This window comes from Buteo buteo, chromosome 2 (assembly GCF_964188355.1).
Source record: "Buteo buteo chromosome 2, bButBut1.hap1.1, whole genome shotgun sequence".
Taxonomy (NCBI): domain Eukaryota; kingdom Metazoa; phylum Chordata; class Aves; order Accipitriformes; family Accipitridae; genus Buteo; species Buteo buteo.
Window position 1 is genome coordinate 61,958,824 of NC_134172.1, and position 17,903 is coordinate 61,976,726.

The 17,903-nt window shown below is 50.3% G+C and overlaps 1 protein-coding gene across 1 annotated transcript in view; it reads right to left on the reverse strand.

Annotated features, from left to right (window-relative positions):
• LOC142044705 (fer-1-like protein 4) overlaps nt 1–17,903 on the reverse strand; it is a 42,107-nt gene that overhangs the window by 9,836 nt on the left and 14,368 nt on the right. Inside the window, exons 18-38 of the mRNA XM_075057414.1 lie at nt 17,022–17,142; nt 16,293–16,393; nt 15,636–15,723; nt 14,273–14,389; nt 11,471–11,623; nt 11,034–11,217; nt 10,349–10,473; nt 9,818–9,952; nt 8,401–8,574; nt 8,040–8,156; nt 7,522–7,683; nt 7,043–7,202; nt 5,865–5,968; nt 5,350–5,481; nt 4,682–4,730; nt 4,476–4,582; nt 3,988–4,119; nt 3,141–3,251; nt 2,564–2,691; nt 1,889–2,059; nt 966–1,120 (exon numbers count right to left, since the gene is read on the reverse strand). Coding sequence (XP_074913515.1) covers nt 966–1,120; nt 1,889–2,059; nt 2,564–2,691; nt 3,141–3,251; nt 3,988–4,119; nt 4,476–4,582; nt 4,682–4,730; nt 5,350–5,481; nt 5,865–5,968; nt 7,043–7,202; nt 7,522–7,683; nt 8,040–8,156; nt 8,401–8,574; nt 9,818–9,952; nt 10,349–10,473; nt 11,034–11,217; nt 11,471–11,623; nt 14,273–14,389; nt 15,636–15,723; nt 16,293–16,393; nt 17,022–17,142 — 2,726 coding nt within the window. The remainder of the gene's footprint in view (nt 1–965; nt 1,121–1,888; nt 2,060–2,563; nt 2,692–3,140; nt 3,252–3,987; nt 4,120–4,475; nt 4,583–4,681; nt 4,731–5,349; nt 5,482–5,864; nt 5,969–7,042; nt 7,203–7,521; nt 7,684–8,039; nt 8,157–8,400; nt 8,575–9,817; nt 9,953–10,348; nt 10,474–11,033; nt 11,218–11,470; nt 11,624–14,272; nt 14,390–15,635; nt 15,724–16,292; nt 16,394–17,021; nt 17,143–17,903) is intronic.

Here is a 17,903-nt window from a genome sequence, read left to right on the forward strand (position 1 = left end):
GAGCAGAAGGTAAAGTTGGCCATACACAGAGGTCCTCTCTCTGGGCAGGTCAGGCACAGGGATCATCCTTCCTACAGGCTACATAGCATTGCCTTGCAGGACCCAGCCATCCACAAGTGGGACACATCTGCTCCATCCTTTCCTCCAGGCTGGATTCAATTGCACAGGTGTTGGCCACCAGAGGGAATGTGCACAGCAGGGACAGGCCTGTGTGCTCAGGGAAGTTCTCCATCACTGCTGGCGGAGGGCATGAAAGGTTTCTGTGTTCTTGGACACCCATGGCCCTGGCTCAGGGTTTGTAATGCCAGTGAGGAGGAAAGAAAAACAGCAAAGGAGAAGCAGAAGCTGCCCACAAGGAGGAAATCAATAGTAGTAAGGAGCAGTGGGGAGTCACCCAAGGCACCCAAAGCCACTAGAAGCAGAGAGCATCCCTGAAGGACAAAGCCAGATTAAAACAGGAAAGGAGACTGAAAAAGACTTCCCCCCCTCCCCCCCCAAAAAAAATCAAACAAAAAACAAGCCATGAAAAAAACGACTCCAGTATCTTGCTGATGGTGGTCACAAGCAGATGGAGGTACAGCTTTGTGACAGTGTCAGCCATCAGAATAAACTATGCCTTCTTTGGCTGCACAAGCCATCAAACCCTGGTGCACATCACTGCTGTGCAAGTGGGTTTAGTTTGCTACACCCACTGCCTGAAAAGCCAGTTTGGGACCTAATGGCCTGGATCACAGCTTCCCCCAGTGCAACACCATCATCCACTGAAACCAGGCCACTGAGCACCGAGGATGCTCCCTGCAGTGACCCAGAAAGCTGGGCCATGCAGGGCACAGAGTGGGGGCAGCCAGCTTGGACGCTTCAGGGAAGAGAGGCTGCTGGGTTCCCAGACCTCTCACCAGTACATGCACTGCTGAGCACAGGCAGCTGATTAAGGGAGCAGTCATTGATCTCCAGGCCCTCCATACCTTCAGGAAAAGCCTCTGGAGGGACCTTGAATATTTTATTGTTCACTTTGACCTCCTCCCATCTGTACTCTGCTGCAGGGAGCAAGTTTTTCTTGCATAAACTATCCAAGATCTGTGTGGGCTTGAAAGCGTCTCGCCACATGTTGTAGCCATTTCTGCATGGAAGAGAGAACATCGAGAACATCTTCAGCTTAGACACAACAGGTTTTTTTCCTAGGCTGTGAAATGCCCTGCCTTCCCTAGAGCACAGGCTGTGCCACCAGAACCCTGCTCAGATTTTCACTGGGAAAACCACAGGCACACAAAAGCTTAATGAATGAAAAGTTTAACAAGGTCTCCTCCCCCAGACCAAGCCAGGCTTGCACGCCACAGAACCGTTACCTTCAGAGCAGCAACAGGAGCAATTCCAGCTGCAGCTCATAAGTGGGAGAGAGGTTTTAGCAGTGCTGGGGACTCAACTCCATGCCCACAGCTAATTCTCCAATAGCGGGTTAGAAGAAGAGAAGTTTACAGAAAACTGGCCAGAGGCCAAAAGGAAAACAGATCTCATGAGTGTTGCTGCTCACAGAATTAACTACTGTCAGAGAAACCACCCTACTTTCTGAAAGAGGTCAAAATCATATCAATGTCAAGTGAGCACTTTTATCACAGAACACCAACATGAAAGCATTAAAGAATTTTTTGCTACTATATGCAAAACATATTAGTCTGCAGTAGGAATTAGAGCTATCTCAGGAAGCTAGTAGGAGTCTAAAGGAGATGGAGTTATCCATGTAACTTGTAGTGAATCTGTGGAGTACCTGCTCAAAGGATACTGCGGGTGCAAGCTCCATCCTGTGAAACTGGAGGTGTGCTGTTACCCATCCAAATGGTAGGTGAGAACAACACATCTCATGGCCCTAACGTGTCACACCAGTACCTACACGTCGTACTGAGAAGCCACTCCACAGTTGGCCCTGTGCTTGCTGTAGAATCGATTCTCCAAGTCAATCTTGGTCTCCCCAATCAGATCATCAGATCCAAGCAAATCATGGTCAAATATTGCCACAGTGAGTTCTGATTCCATGGGAAAGGAGACTGTCAGCTCCACAACTCTGGACAGAAGCAGATGGGGAGAGTGCAATTAGCAAAGAGGATGGAAATGAAACACATGCTCTGCTTTGATCATCCTACACATTTAAGAACTGCATTTGACAACTCAAAGACCTCTGATAGAGTTTGGCTCTCCATAAGTTAAGTGTGTGAGGTTTTCAGTGCATGCAGTTTTCAGCGTGCATGTTCAAACAAAGGAGTTACTTTTCCAGGAATGTATGCAATTGGAGAGAGGTCTTGGAGCTAGGGAAAAAGCTCTCCAACACTCTCTTGCTCCTTGGCTTGCTACTTTGTTAAATGAAGCCCTTGAGAGTGCTCCCCTCCTAACCCAAAACACTTATGGCTCCTGTGTCAGCCAGAGGCAAGAGACATGCCTGGGACCTCTGTGTTACAGCACAAGATTCTCCAGCAGAAAGGAACAGAAGACCACACATGCTGGGCCACAGCCTGAGTCCCAGATTTGCACTGTTCCTATTAAACCTGTTAGATGAAAACTTCCTGCATACTCTCCAAACACAGGATTGAGCTGCTTTGGGATGTATCGCTCCTTTGTGTCCTTCTGCTCCTGCCCCACAGTCACCACCACGTAGGGGTCTGCCTTGCCATTGGGGTCTGCTGGAGACAGGTTTGTAGCCTGGAATACACAAGAGGTACTGCCATACATCAGCTGCCAAGAGCAACCTGCACAAGGAACACAGGTCTAAGACCACCGAAGCCTGCTAGTCAGGTCCCTCCAGCAGCTGCCCCAGCAGTGAAACAGGCACTTGCTCCCATGCAAATCCCCACTCAACAAGCCACTGATGTCTTTAGCTGTCAGCCCACCTACTTGCTCACTGCCTCAAGGCAGATGACAGGATCTGAGAAATGTCCATCTGGATTTTTAGCACCTCCTGAAGTTACAAAGCAAGGAATGCTCCCCATGGACAAGATGTAGCTTACTTCCACTGGGCTAGCAGAGCCTTCAAGCCAGCATTGAGCTTTCCACAAATGCCACTGCTCATATTTACTGAGCAGAGAATGGCAAGAGGTCCCTAGGGAGGTACAGACCTCCAAGCACTACTGCCACCACCACCAGAGACTTACCTTAATGATGTAAACTCTTACAAGAACCTTGATGGGTCTGTTCCTTGGAACGCCCTGGGAGACCTTGGGCTCCGTGCCGGCTTCCTCAGTGGGGTAGACATAGAAGGAGCCCTACAGAAAAGACACTGCAAGTAACAACTAGATGCAAAAGAGAGTATCTCAGATGGGATTGGAGCCACCAAGACCAGCTTCACCTGCCAACTGGAAAATCAGAGAAAATCACCATTGCCCTATGCAGACCACAGTCACCCTGTGCCCATGGGGACAGTCCTTTCCAAAGGCACTGTCATGTCCACGTGGCCCAAGCAGTCCTTGTTTGCAAGTTAGGCTGCAGGCTGTCAGACCACTGCCAATGCCAGAAAATCTGAAGATCTCCAAGCACTTTGGACTGCCAAAGGCAGAGGGCAAAAGGTTTTCTAGGGACCTTCTTAAATCAGCTTCTGTAGATATTTCAGTCTTCAAGAGCTCCTGGGTGGGAGGATGATGCCTCTTATAAAAAAGTTTTACTAACTTCAAAACCAGTGAAGCTCACTAATTCTTGTATTTGCACACTGAACATACCCAGAGGGCCAACCAGAGTAAGAGTCCTTTACGCCTTCATGCTTTCTCCTTGCAAGAGCTACAAAATCTGAATCAGGTGTATTTATCAACTAACAAAGGACCACAGTACACAATTGCTTCACCAGGCACCAGCAGTACCCTGGCCATGCCGCACCATGGCTTTACATCAATTTGCACACACCTGCACTCTCCAAGGCTTTGCTGGTGTCAGCATGCTCTGAAATACAGGTTGTCCTAAGGATTTTCAGCCACATGCAGCACAAATGTCATTCCAATGATACGGTACCTTGTACTTCCCCACAAAATGTTCATCCTCGTTTCCATCTTCATCCTCATTTGCTTTCCCACGATGAAGGGGGAAAATGCACAGCCAGTCTTCAAAATTATCAAATTCATTTTCCAGCTCAGAGTTGTAGATCTGAAATAAGTAGAACGTCATTTGGGGCTTTTCCCTGCCATCTTAAAGGGGAGGAGAGTCAGAAAAACCATCCTTTCCCTCCTTCAACCATTTCACCTGGTCCTACCTTACCCCTGTATTACTCAGTGCACGGTGTTATGGTTTTCCCTTATCCCCCCAGGTCCATCCACAGATGTGCACACACATCTCAGCTTGGCTCCACGGTCTCACTAGCTGTTTCAAAGCCCAGCAATGATGGGGGCCCAGCACACACTGCAGGTTCTCCTTCCAGTCTAACCTCTACTGCAGGGAGGTGAGGAGGACATGGACAAAGGGCCAGGATTGAAAGAGGCCAGATCTGTCATCCCAATAATCACCTGAAGTGTGGTGATGAGCTTCCTCTTGGGTCGAGCAGGTTCAGCTTCAATTACTGCCTCATCTTCTGCTTCCATGTCAATGGAGGATGCATGTAAATTCCCTCCATCTAGAAATGGTGATAGGAGATTAGGAAATGCTCCAATTTCTCCCATCATCTCAAGTGTCTGTTCCCCACAGAAGAGCTGAGTATTGCTAGAGGACTCACCTGCATCATTCAGGTCATCATTCTCAGCATCTTCCTCGTCACTGCGTGTCTGCAACACACACAAACAGTCACCCCACATCCCTGACAGCAAAGGCTTCTCCATCCAAACATAGGACACTGTCAAAGCTTTCCTGCCAGCAGAGTAATACTTAGTCTGATATCATTTAGCATTAACATCATTGTAGAAGGGTATCCAATGAGTGCCTTAATGACCTTTTCTTCTCCCCAGATCCTCCTGCTGTTTTTTTTTAATGGGGATTTAAGGGACATAGGGCAAGGAAGGAAATTTGGGGCAGACCTGCTCCCATAGCACATCCTGGGAAGAGAGCTAGGACAGAGAGTAAGAAGCATGAAAGCCCCTGCATTGCAGCTAAAATCAGCAATGTCACATTTTCAGGACTGCCTCAACAAAAGCCCAGTTGCATTCTCAAAACCACTTGGGCACCTAGCCTCAGGGATGCTTCAACATCCATTGCCTGCTGAAATCAGCCCTTCTGGTGGATGCTTGATACCTGGCTACCTTAAATGTCCTTGACACACAAAAGCCCACATCTTCCTGCAGATCCATGACAGGAGGGTTCCTATGACGCTCAGTGCTGTTGAAAACATCTTCCTCGAGCCAGTGCAGCCACTTTTCCCCTCTGCTGGCAGCTGTCACAAAAGATTACCTGGTTATACAGCTCCTTCAGAGACTCATAGTACTTGGACCACCAATCCAGTTCTTCCAGCTCTGGTTTTTCCTCTTCATATTCATCATCCCTCTTTACAAGCTTATTGATAGTAATTTTCTTCAAAGGAGCCTTAAAAGAACAGAGAAAATGGTTCAGAGGGAGGAAACAACCACACAGGACACCCATGCATCCTACTCTAGTGCCCTGGGAGCCTCTGGCAGAGGATTAGCTTTCAGGCAGAGCAGAGGAGGTACACAGCTACCTGTAGCCCCAGGTTTGTGCTTTGCTACAAAAGCAGCAGTTTTCAAGGCACAAGGCAACACAGCTCTCCTCCCTATGCCAGAGCCCAGACATGCAGCAGTACTGATAGACAAGCAGGAGAGGAATGTTTGGGTCCAGAGCAAAACTGGTGGTTGAAACGCAACTCTGAACTTCTGAACTTTCTTTTTTGTTTGTAACCTTCAGTTTGGCTTTCCAAACTTCAAAATTGCTGGGCTCAACACATCACTCACCTTCACAAGGCTCAGGGGGTTAATGCTGGGACCTGGGTCACCAGCTGCCGGGCCAATGTTTACCACAGTCTGAGAGGGAAGATGCTGGGATGAGACTTTCCGAGCTGAGATAAAGAGAAGGAGCTTCATGTTTCCATGTATTTATTTCTGCCCACTGCTTCCTACTTTTTGGCCAGTTGTTATTCCACAGGAAAACCCTCCCTTTTACCCCACTATAGTGTGATTGCTTTTAAAGCTTTTGATAGCAGACCCTGCAAAAATATTATGGAAATCCAAATACAGTGCTGAGCCTGACCACCATCACCAGCATGCTTGTTGCTGACTCCCAGGAATTCAGATTTATGAAATACACCTTCCTTACTTGGAAACAACCACAGATCGATCAAGCCTTTGCTTCTTCCCCTTCGTGCCGTATTTATTTACACAATTCCAGATCAGGAGCTCTGGCTGTTGCTGTCACAGAACTATTTAGTGAATCCATTACCCAACAAACAGACCTTGACCCAATGATGTGAGAGAAGTGTAAACCTTTCAGTCCTTAGTCCTAGTGGACCAGCTCCCTAAAGCTTGATAGAGGTCTCACTGGGGACAGCTCTCCAGCCCAGCTACGCAGAGGGTTGAAATAGGTGCATACAATCCCAAGCTAAATAACTCTGATTTTAGACACAAACTTTCCACAGGGATAAGTTATTGTCTAGTATCTAGCCCCAGCTAAATGTTCTGCTGAACTAAGACGTTTTCACAAGCCATTCTCCCTCCTCTACTTTCTACAAATGTAGAGCAAACAGTACCTGGGAAAGAGACCCCAAGGAGATGCCACATCCACAGATGAACAGTCCTGCTGGTGTGGTGGGGAGGCAAATGTTAAGCTAACCTTGGAGAAAACAGTCTGTAAACTGCCTTTTGCCATCCCTAAAGAGGGATGTCAGCCCTTACACAGCACTCCATTGCTTGGCTGCTGATGCTTCCTGAACACCAGTCTGGATCCAAGTGCTACAGACCAGGATCACAACCTGCCTCCAACCCTAACCTGCTCTATGCTATGCTTTTACTAGGCATCTTATGGCTCCCAGGAGAGGACTTTGCTGCCTGGCTAGGAGGGAGTGGAAGGGCCAGGGATCCCTGCCACTGGTAGAACCTGCCTGCTGCCTCCACAGGAACCTCACCAAGCAGCTCACCTTTGGGCACATCTTCTGGTTCCTCCTCCAGCTCTCTGGGAGAGAATTTCATCACGTCGGACACAACATGGGTACCCACCAGCACAGTGCGCCCAAACGCCCGCTTTTCCACCACGAAGATGCTAAGGGGAGGGTGCAGGTAGACCTGCTCAGGGAGCTCCTGCAAAAGAACCATGCACAGCATTTATAGGAACAAGGGTGATACCTGTGGCAGCCCCACCACACGCGGGGAGGTCCGACGGCACCTTGCAGCTCTGCCCAAAAACCAAAGCCTTGCAGTGACAGGCAATGGCTGAGACTGCTCTTGGTAGGCAATTTCACAAAGGTTTTGATCTGCAGCTGAACCATATGGCCATGGGACAGCATAATGTCAGGGGCAGCTCTCCTCCTGCTACCTTGCCCCATGCAGACAGGCACTGCACGGGTGCAGGATGACTACAGTGCACCCTGGCATGGCAGGACCCCCCCTTTCCACTCACCACATCCATGTATTTGACCACCTCAGTGAAGTTGGGGTTCTCTTTGTAGGCCATGATCACCTCTGACTCCACCTTCTTGCCAGCACATTCAATGATCACCTGGGGCTGATCCACCTCGAACAAGTTCACCCGCTTCAGGTCCCGCAGGCCCCAGAACAGGATCTGAAGCACAACACGAAGCCACTGGGTTGTTCAAGACAGGCCAGGCATGGCACAGCCATGCAGCCTGCAACCCTGCCCAATGCTGCCACCCCCCTCACCCCACAGGACACAGACCCCAAGAGAGGCATGAGGCCACTCTCTCAACCCAGCCACCCAACAGCTCTGGCTGTTAAACTGCTGAGACGGTTTCTCCCTCATGTCAAGCACCTCCATTTCTAGCATCTGCTCAGGCTTCAAAGGCCCATTTGAACTCCAAACCTGGCTCCCTGCCCAAGCCCTGCCCCTCTGCACAGGCCAGCTGTGCTGTCCACTTGGGGCAGCCCAGTGGGGAGCCAGCCCAGTAGAAGGCAGCACACCTCTATGCGAAACTCCTTCAGCACTGGGCGGATGCCCTCAGGGATGATGAACCGTCCGGCACGGGGGTCTCCCAGGTAGTTGGGCTCCTTGGGCTCCACGTCGTCCGGCACTGACGGCTGAACAGATGGAGCCAGGACACACCAAGTGATGAAAGCCATTTCTATTCCATGCCATGTCCCCTCTCCCTCCCCTCTTGACCTGTGCTCACAGGGTCTGTCCCTGCAGCCTCCCTTCAGTTGAAAGCCAGGTGTGGCTTTCAACAGGGAATCCTCTGGTGGGCCCCATGCAACCAGCTCCTCACCCACATAAGCTCTCCGCAGAGAGCTGGCAACCATGCGCAGCTTCCTACAAGCCCATTACCTCCAAATAGCCACTATAATCCAGCTCAATTAGCTCAAAAGTGGCAATGAGTTCTCCCACTGCTTTGGTGCCTTTGTAGAAATCAAAGAACTGCAGGGCAGGTTTGGTGTATGGCTCATCAACCAGCTTCACATGTGGGACGGCAAAGGCCTGGCCAAGGAACTCAGGGGAACCCTACAGGAAAGGGGGAATGGGTCAAAGCATCCCTGTATTATCTCACCACCTCAGAGAAAAGGCCACCACTAATTCAGCCAACCTGGGACAGCACAAGACCACTCCTCCACCCTTGCCATCCTCCGCTTTGATTTCCTCTGCTCCATCCAGAGCTAGGAGCAGATGAGACATGCCTGCAGCAGCTCTTCTTAACTCCCAGTCCATCTCCATGCAGAACTGGGCAAACAGCCTGGGACCATGCACCGGAGGACATCAAAGCCAGATGAGGTTGCTCAGTGTCCTCCAGCCAGGGTTTGAATGTCTCCAAGGATAAGAGATCCCACAAGCTCTCTGAGCTCCAGGCCCAGCATCTGAACTCTCTCTGGGTGAAAATTGCTTCCTTATATCAAGTTGGATTTTTTTCTTGTTCCAATTTGTGTCCATTGCCTGTCATCCTGCCCCGGGTACCTCCAAGAGAAGCCTGACTCCACCTTTTCTACCCTCTTCCACCAGGCAGCTGCAGGCAGCAATAAGATGCTGCCTTTGCCTCATCTTCTCCAGGCTGAATATACCCAGCTCTCCACCTCTCTTCACTCTGTCCTGTGCTCCAACCCCAACCATCTTGGTGGCCTCCTCTGGACTCACTCCAGTATGTCAGTGTCTACCTTGTACCGGGACCCAGGAAATGGATCCAGGAAAGCTGCTGAGCTACACAGGAGAATATGGTGTGAGTTACACCATTCTCCTTACAATAACAAAGAGGCCCCAGGAGAGGAGTGTGACTTCAAAGTACTACTGAAGAGAGAAAAGGGAGGACTGAGGAGGTATGGAAGGTGGCACCTGGGGGACAGAGAGGAAGGAACAACCATAAGAGCTACGTTGTTTCCCCCTGGCTACGAGTCCTTTGCAATGCGAGCCTGCCGAGGAAGCAGGGCAGGCAGCTGGAAGAGGCACAGTGCTTCTCTAAAGTGGAGAGATCCTGGATCCACCAAGCACTAATAAGGCCCTGGCTCAGGGCATCTCTGAGCCATCTGCACACTGCAGCCAGCAGCTTCACTCCAGCTCATAGCAGAAGTCTGCAGAAAGTTTCAACCTCAGCCACAACCCCCAGGACGCACCGCCACCAGTGGACCAGGATCAAGCTCAGTCATGAAAACCAAACAGAGATGTGGCTCCTAAGTGCCTGCTTGCAGCACCCGTACAGAGCTCCTCTGCCCTCCCTGTCCTGGAAACGATAGCAGGAAGGCAGCATGGCCATACTTACAAATTTATTGTGGCTGAAAAGGTTGATTATAATGATGGGGGTATCTGTTTTTAACTCTTCTTTTTTCCCATCAATAATGAGCTGGTCAAACAGAAGTAGCTCATTCCACATGGGGCTCAGTGTCTCCTCCAGCATCTGCAGACAGAGACAGGAGGCTTGAGCGTACCACAGCCAGTGGAAACAAACCACACGCACTTTGTAAAGAGAGTGAGGAAGCATGGGCTGATCCCCTCTTCCACACAGCTTGTGCCTGGCAGCAGGGGAGATGGTAAAAGCGTGAAATCAGCACTCAGGGCCAACTAGCACATGCCAATCAACCTTTGAGACCATGCTCAATGATCTGTATGTTTTGCCAAATGTTCCCTGAACATAGTCACACCGCCCAGAGCACACAAATACCTCATGCCTGGAGTTAGAAAATTTCCAGGAGGACTGCCACAGCACTGGCCTTCAACATGTCAGTGAGGACATAATGATTTTTCTCTCCCCAGGTCCCCAAGAAGGCACAGGCAAGAGCTTAAGTGGTCTTACCCTGGTGGTCTGGCAATAAGTCGAAAAAACCACTCTGGCAAATGGATCTGAAAGGCCATTGTCATCTGCAGGGAGGATCCCTCGAGCCTGATACAGATGGGCTCGGAGCTGGAAATAGCTGAAATCTGTTAAGAAAAAGACAAGAGAGGTCCCAGTTCCCCAATCCGGCCCTGCATGAGGCCAAAAAATGCATGAAGAGGGTCAGCCAGGTAGGAGTGGGCACATCCTGCAAGGAATGGGTACCATTTCCAGGGGTAATCGCTGTGGTTCTCAGAAGACCAGCATATCAAAAAAGGTTTGGCCAAGCAAGACAAGCTCAGCAGGGAGGTGCCCAGACACCTCTGGGAAGGATATGACATGTGAAATATGCATGATCTGCTGTGAGCATCTGCTGTGGGGGAGCACCACCAGGCCTCAGCAAAGGGTCAGACCTCATGCCCATTGCCAGTTTGGCAGCACGTCCAGTGCCTACGAAGCACCCGTCCTGCCTGCTGCTCCAGCTGTGAGTGTGCAAACATGTCTTCATGAGAGCAAACTGGACCTGCCTGTCCCAGTCATGCCTTGGAGATGACATGGAAATGATAGATCAGGTCCTACTCCTCAGGCACTGACCCTGGGGCAGGACCTCTTGCTCTCTGCTCTCCTGCTCACAGTTAAACCACGTAAAAGTGGCATTTGCACTCACCATCCCTGCTGAGCCTGCTGGGAGGACTGTACGCCGAGAGCTGGGCTGTCTCTTGTCCACTCTCAGAGAGGTATTTGAACTCCTCAGGCAGCTCCACCAAACAGTTCTTCGCGTATTTGGTTACCCCAAGCCACATGTAGATTTCCAGTTTGGCAAAGATCTCACCAGTGTGTAAGCCAGGGACCTGAAATCACAGGAGGTTTAACAGGTTTCCCATCTCAGCCATGCCCCCTTCAGACCAAGATGATCACCATCAGCCAGTGACCAACCGAAGAGCACAGGAGACAGAGCACCACATCGGCAGAGGCAAAAGGCAGTGGTGGAGTAAGAGCTGTGTTTCCTTGTGAACTCCAGGATTTCAGGAAGGAGGGCTTGAAACAATGAGGGAGAAGTCGCATGAAGCAAGCAAGAGCACACTGTTCTGGTATAAATCCTACCTTCATAAAGACAGTCTGGATCTTTGCACAGTCCTTGCCTTTCTCCTCTTCGACTACCGAGTAGAGGATGTCCTGTGCAGGAACTCTTGCATATGCCACACGCCTGTTGTTGCTGAGCATCCAGATGAGTACATCAGGGAGGGTGCACTGGGGCTGGAGGGAGGAAAGAGGCATGTCATAGTGGAGGGAGCGGCACTTATCTTGTCCTCCCTCCATTAACACAGTGAAAGCTTCATCTCGTCGCAGGAGGGACTGCTGGCTGCATGACGATTTGGAGATCCAGAAGCAAATGAAGGGCCTAATATTGGCCACATGCTTCTGAAAGATTCAGCCCTACGATATGGCTCTGCAGGTGTCGTGGTTGAACCCCAGCTGGCAACTAAGCCCCACACAGCCACTCACTCACTCCCACCCCCACCCCCGGTGGGATGGGGGAGAGAATCAGAAGGGTAAAATTGAGAAAACCTGTGGGTTGAGATAAAGGCAGTTCAGTAGGTAAAGCAAAAGCCACACATGCAAGCAGAGCAAAACAAGGAATTCATTCACCACTTCCCATGGGCAGGCAGGTGTTCAGCCATCTCCAGGAAAGCAGGGCTCCATCACACATAATGGTGACTTGGGAAGACAAACACCATCACTCCAAACATTCCCCACCCTTCCTTCTTCTTCCTCCAGCTTTATATGCTGAGCATGATGTCATATGGTCTGGAATATGCCTTGGGTCAGTTGGGTCAGCTGTACTGGCTGTGTCCCCTCCCAATTTCTTGTGCACCCCCAGCCTCCTCGCTGGTGGGGTGGGGTGAGAGGCAGAAAATGCTTTGTCTCTGTGTAAGCACCGCTCAGCAATAACAAAAACATACCTGCATTATCAACACTGTTTTCAGCACAGTGTTTTCCAAAACACAGCCCCATACTGAATACAATGGCGTTGCTGTTTCTTTGCCTGATTGTTTGCTGATCAGTGGTGGATGGGGGGGTCTGTATGTTGCAAAATGTGTGAGAAATTGCTTTTGGATGGCCTTGCAGCTTCTGGGCCATCCCAGACAAGCCCCCACTGAAGAAGATAAGGACTTTAGCCCTTTTAGGTAACTTAATTTAGAAGTATCCATGAGAATTACATCAAAATGTAAGCACAGATAATAGAAGCACTAACGAGCATTCTTTAGGATAAGATGTATCAAACATGCAGAAGATCACACTGTGCAGAATCATCCGAGAAGGGTCAAGTAGCGGACAAGTGAGGAAGACTATGGAAGATCACCAGAGGCCTTCAATGTGCCTACATAAAGGACATTTGCATATGCTAATAGTTTCCTGGAAAACTAATGAATATGTACAACATTTCTCGGAAATCTAGTGAATATGTATGTAGAACATGTACTTAACCTGCACAATTAGGCCTGACGGTGTGCACGATAGGTGGAGTGATCCCCCATGTACCCAGCGCTGCAATAAAGAATGCCTGCTTTCTAAAACTCCAAAATCAAGTCTTAGAGAGTTTCTTCGACCAGCTTTTTCGGTATCAATACTAGCTACCATGAAGAAAATTAACTCTACCCCAGCCAAAACCAGCACAGCAGGTTTCTTGGAGGGATCTGTGATCCACCTTGTTTTTCACTGCAAACACCAGCAGGATGCACTCAACCCCACGCCATGTTTCAGGGGAGGGAGACTGAAGAAGCGGCATTTTACCAGACACAGGAGTGCTGATCCATGGGAGGGAACAACATTAGCTGCCATCCCAGCAACATGAGTGCCCAGAGTAAAAAGCTGTGGTTCAGGTTGAGAGCAGGACTTGCAATAAAGCAAATGCACAGATGGAAGCAATAAATTCTTTTAAACTCTAATCTAAATTCTCTTACCCATCTCAGTTTCCCTGCCATTACTGTTTGCACTTCTGCTTGGTACTTGTACTTGCAATCTTTCAGTACACAAGTAGCTGAAGCAATTTATTACTGATCCAAACCAAGACTGCCAGCCTCCAAGCAGGGACTAAAAGTGGCAAGTGTATGTGCCAGGCAGACTCTGTAGTGACAGCAACATTCTCACCTGATCGCAGAGAGCAACATGGGAGGGGGTTCCTCTCTGTCTGGGGTATCAGCTGCAGCCAGCCTGCAAGGCTGGAGCCTGAGGACAGCTTCTCCTCCTGGTGATGTGAGGAGTGACATCTCCTTCATGCTAAAGTCTACTCTCACATAGCTACAGTTGTGAAGATGATTTGACTTCACTTAGTGAAAGACTTCTCCAAACTGCAACTATATCTGTCCGCCTAACTCTAGTAAACATTGCATTCTGGTTTACACTATATGAAAGCACTGACTTTCCAGAGTTACGTAAAATAGAGCCAGTGAAACTCTGAAAATGGAGAGTCTCTGCTATGGATGAGAGACCTTATTTCAATGCAAGTTTGAATTTGCAGAAAGAGTCCAGCGTCCCTGGGCCACTTTCCCAGGCAGACTGCCTGCAGCCCTGCTGCAGTCACAGCCTCAGCCTGGCTGGGCAGAGAGGGCAGGGAGGCCTCTGCGGCCTAGAGCTGGCCCAGCTCTGCCTCCAACCCACCACTGAGCTGCTTGGGCCCCTGCTCTGTCACCAACAGCCCTGCAAAGCTGCCAAGCCTCATCCCTCCTAAGAGCAATTACATGAAATATGGTAACTTCCAGCAGCTGGAACTTGGGATTTTACATAGCAAGGAAAGACAGCGGAGGCAAAGCCCCAACTCAGGCTAGCTAGAGCCCTGGCAGGCAGTCTCCTTGCCTGCACCCTCTCCTGCTCAGAAACAGGGTGCCCCAGGAGAAGCTGTACCTCTTTAGCCATGAAGCGTAGCTTTGCCAGGATCCTCCTTGTCTCCTTAACCTTCTCCTTGATGTTGGCTCGAGTCAGCCGCCGCCTCACACGGAGCCCCTGCTTTGCATACAGGATCTGAACAGAGAGTATAGCCATCATGCACCCAGCCGTGACCCAGGCATGCCATGCTGGCACTCCTCATGGGGGCTCTGTGGGGAAGCACTCGTGTGCTGATCATGTCCATCCTGCCATTGCACCCTGACCTCCACCACAGCTTGCTCCCCAGCTGCTGAGAGCAAACCTCCATGAACCTGTCGCAAGCCATTTAGTGAAGGGTGCCAAGAACTGGAGACCACAGTAACTCACCAGCTGTGCTGATACCAACCAGCTGGTCACAGAAGTCCATAAGCTTTTGCATCATTTGGGGTAGGAAGATGTATAAGGAATAAACATTTCAGAAGCTGGTGGTCTAAGTCTCCAGATAGTGCCTAGGGGAGGCTTTGCATAAGAAATAACTTGGAGCCACAGAAGTATGGGAATTAGTTGATAGTGTACACACCTAAGGAGAAACTTGGTGATGAACCAAAACTACCGATGAAATCCAGAAGGAATTCAGGGTGCAAACCCAGTATGGACTGACAAGGCCAGAAACCTCATCTCTTGGGCTGGTTCTCTCTTTCAGAGGGTCTCAGACTTAGCAGGATACCTTCACCATAACTCAGGTGACATTGTGCAGGGAGGCAGAGGGAAGGGACCTGGGACCCAGACATGCCTACATTTTACTTCCTGCTGCTGTCATTGCAGTTTGGTCAGCCTTTCAAAGCTTTGTAGTGTGATGGGGACTGACTACAGCCATGGTGTGCTAGAGGGTATGTAACTGTGCTCTCATTCAGCTAGCTGGCCTTGTCTGCAGGATTATGAGTGCCTAGATGTTGCCCTCTCCAGGAACTGGATGGCTGTTGTAGATCTGCTGGATGGGTACCCAGCCTATGGGCTGAATTTTCCGGGGCAGTGGGTCTCAGTGAGCTCCCTCAAAACTGCCTGCAGGAATAGCCTGCACCAAAAGGCCTCCAGCAACCTACTGAGCAGCAACATGCATGTGCTTAGCCACACATGCCCCACAGGAGAGCAAGGATGGCATCAGGGCACAGCATCTGCATAAAACTGGAGGCAGCCATGGCCAGTCCCTGCCTCTGTTCCCTTGCTGAAAGCTGTATTGTTCTAAGCAGAAGTGGGAGATGCTGCAGTAAAAGTCTATGACTGATACCATGAGTCTTAGCCCCAAGCTTCTTTCTTAGCATCAATTCTGGTCCTCCAGAAGCATACCCCAGAGCAGGGATTGCACAGGCTCCCACAACCACCACCAAGCCCCATAGCTTACGATGTTGCGCATCAGGTATTTCATCCGACATCTGTCAAGGTTGTTTGGATGCGCCATTGTTTTTCTCTCTGCGCTGAGTGAATATTGCCTGCAATGAGAAAAGCAGCACAGGCTCTGCATCCCCTCCACCCAGCAGGCAGAGCACAGCTCACACAGCAGGGGCACAGGCTCCAAATCCCTGGTTCTAATCCAGATGCATCAGAAACCCCCCTCTCTGCAATGCCCTCTCTTCTGCAAGCTTTTTGATTCAGAAGGTACACTGGGGATTGCTCAGCACCTGATGCTCCCTCTCTACTGTTGCCATCACAAGGCTGGGGACTGAAGCATGTATTGGACCCCACCGGTCAGTCACAGTGATTGAAACACTAGTCTCTTGTCTGTGTGACCAAAGAGAGTGAAGGAAATGTTCTAACATTTAGGAAAAACCCCGGAGTCCAGGAACATGGAGGCTGCAGTCTCTGACCCCTGTGCTTCCCAGGACTGGGGTCCTCATCTCCAAGCTTGAAGAGCTACAGGGTCCTTTCTCCAGGTCATCCTGGTTTCCTTCTGCTCATCTGCCTCAAAAGGACGAGAGAGTAGGCTGTGCACAGCCCAGGCAGAACATGACATGACCTCCTGACCTGAAAAGAAACCTTAGGAAATCAGGGACATGCTAACCTGCATCCAGCTACAAATTCCTCCAGCACCTCTCTGAGCCGCTCTTCTGCTTTAGCCTTTGACCTTCTCACAAGCTTCTCCACGTCATCCAGCCCCTGCTCCTGTAGGGAAAGTACAATGTTCAGGGAGCTTGTGCCTGGCTGTGAGGTCAGAGTGAAAAATTGCAAGGATGCATTTGCCACAAATGGCTTGTTCCCTTCTGCAGAGCTGGGGATCATGAGAGTGCTGCAGGCCAGTGCTGTGCTGCCAGGGACTCTCTGGAGCCTGGGGATAACCTTAACCCTGTTTTTTACAACACCTTGTGTCTCAGTCCTTGAACAGCCACTGAAACAAACTGGCAAGCTCTGCTTTCGGATTTCTAAGCCCAAAAGGCAAAGACAAGGCTCTGGGAAGAGACTGCACACCCCTGATGACAGCCCGAGGCTGAGAGTCTGCTTGCAGCAGCATCTCCCCAGTGCTAACACAGCTCAGGACTGAGAGCAAAGGTGCTTTTTGTCAGAGACATTGCTTCACTCACACCTCCAGGAGCCACCGCCAGGCTGCAGCACAGCCTGGGCAGTGGGTCTGCACTCACTGCCCTACCCCACACATCTAAAGTGCAGGTGGGCGCGAGTCCTGCGAGAGACACAGACTCACATGGGCAGTGAGGATGTTTAAGGCAAATATCTCACAGAGCAACTGCATGTGCTACAAGGACCATGCCACAGACAGACACCCTGAACACGCTACCAGGCGCTCTGCCAGCTTGACAATCCAGTTGGAAATGCAGAGTCTCCAGGTGTGATTCTCCCAGTAGCTCCACACGTACACGCAGGGTTTCTCATGCATCATGGGCAGGCAGCTGTATGACCTAAGGGCAGCAGGCACAGGAGGTTATGGCTGCTGTTTGCAGAAAGCAGATGCCATGTCACAATGCAGCGCACCAGCACACCCAGCACAGGGAGAAGCGTCTGGGGTCTGTCCTCCTTGCAGAGAACTGGCTGTTTTGGGCCCTGCACCATGGACATGGATGCAAGCTACTGGACCTGCCCTTTGCCATCCCAAACAAGCACACAGGGTTTCTAGCAGAGAGAGCAGCATGTGCCCAGATGAATGAGGCTGATGGGAGTATGGGATGCTGCTGAGATTTCTTGCTGCTATGGGGCTGAGTAATAGCAGGCACAGGGCTCACAAAAACATTGCCAGGCCTGTGGGACAAACCAGGCAGCATTCCCAGAGTAAACATATCATCAGAAGAGCTTGTGTATGTGTCTCGCCTGCCCACCATAGCACAGCATGTGATGGAGTACTCCTTTCCTTCCTCCTCACTGGAATCAAGCCCTTATGATGCTGCTTGTTAACCAGAAAAGGGACTGCTGTTATTGATGGGTCACAGTTTCCCTGGGACCTTGCTCTTGGCCACCTGCACACATCAAGCAGACACCATAGGGCCTGTAGGGCTAATGGGCAACAGCAGCCAGTTAGGCCATTGCAAGCTGCAGGGTTGCAAAGAGGGAGAAACACCTGCACAGCACTCGCACTGCTGAGCAGACCTCTAATAACATCTGGAACAACCAACCTGGGAAGCTGGGGCAGGACCATGGCAGGTAGGAAAGAAGGATGAAGAAGACT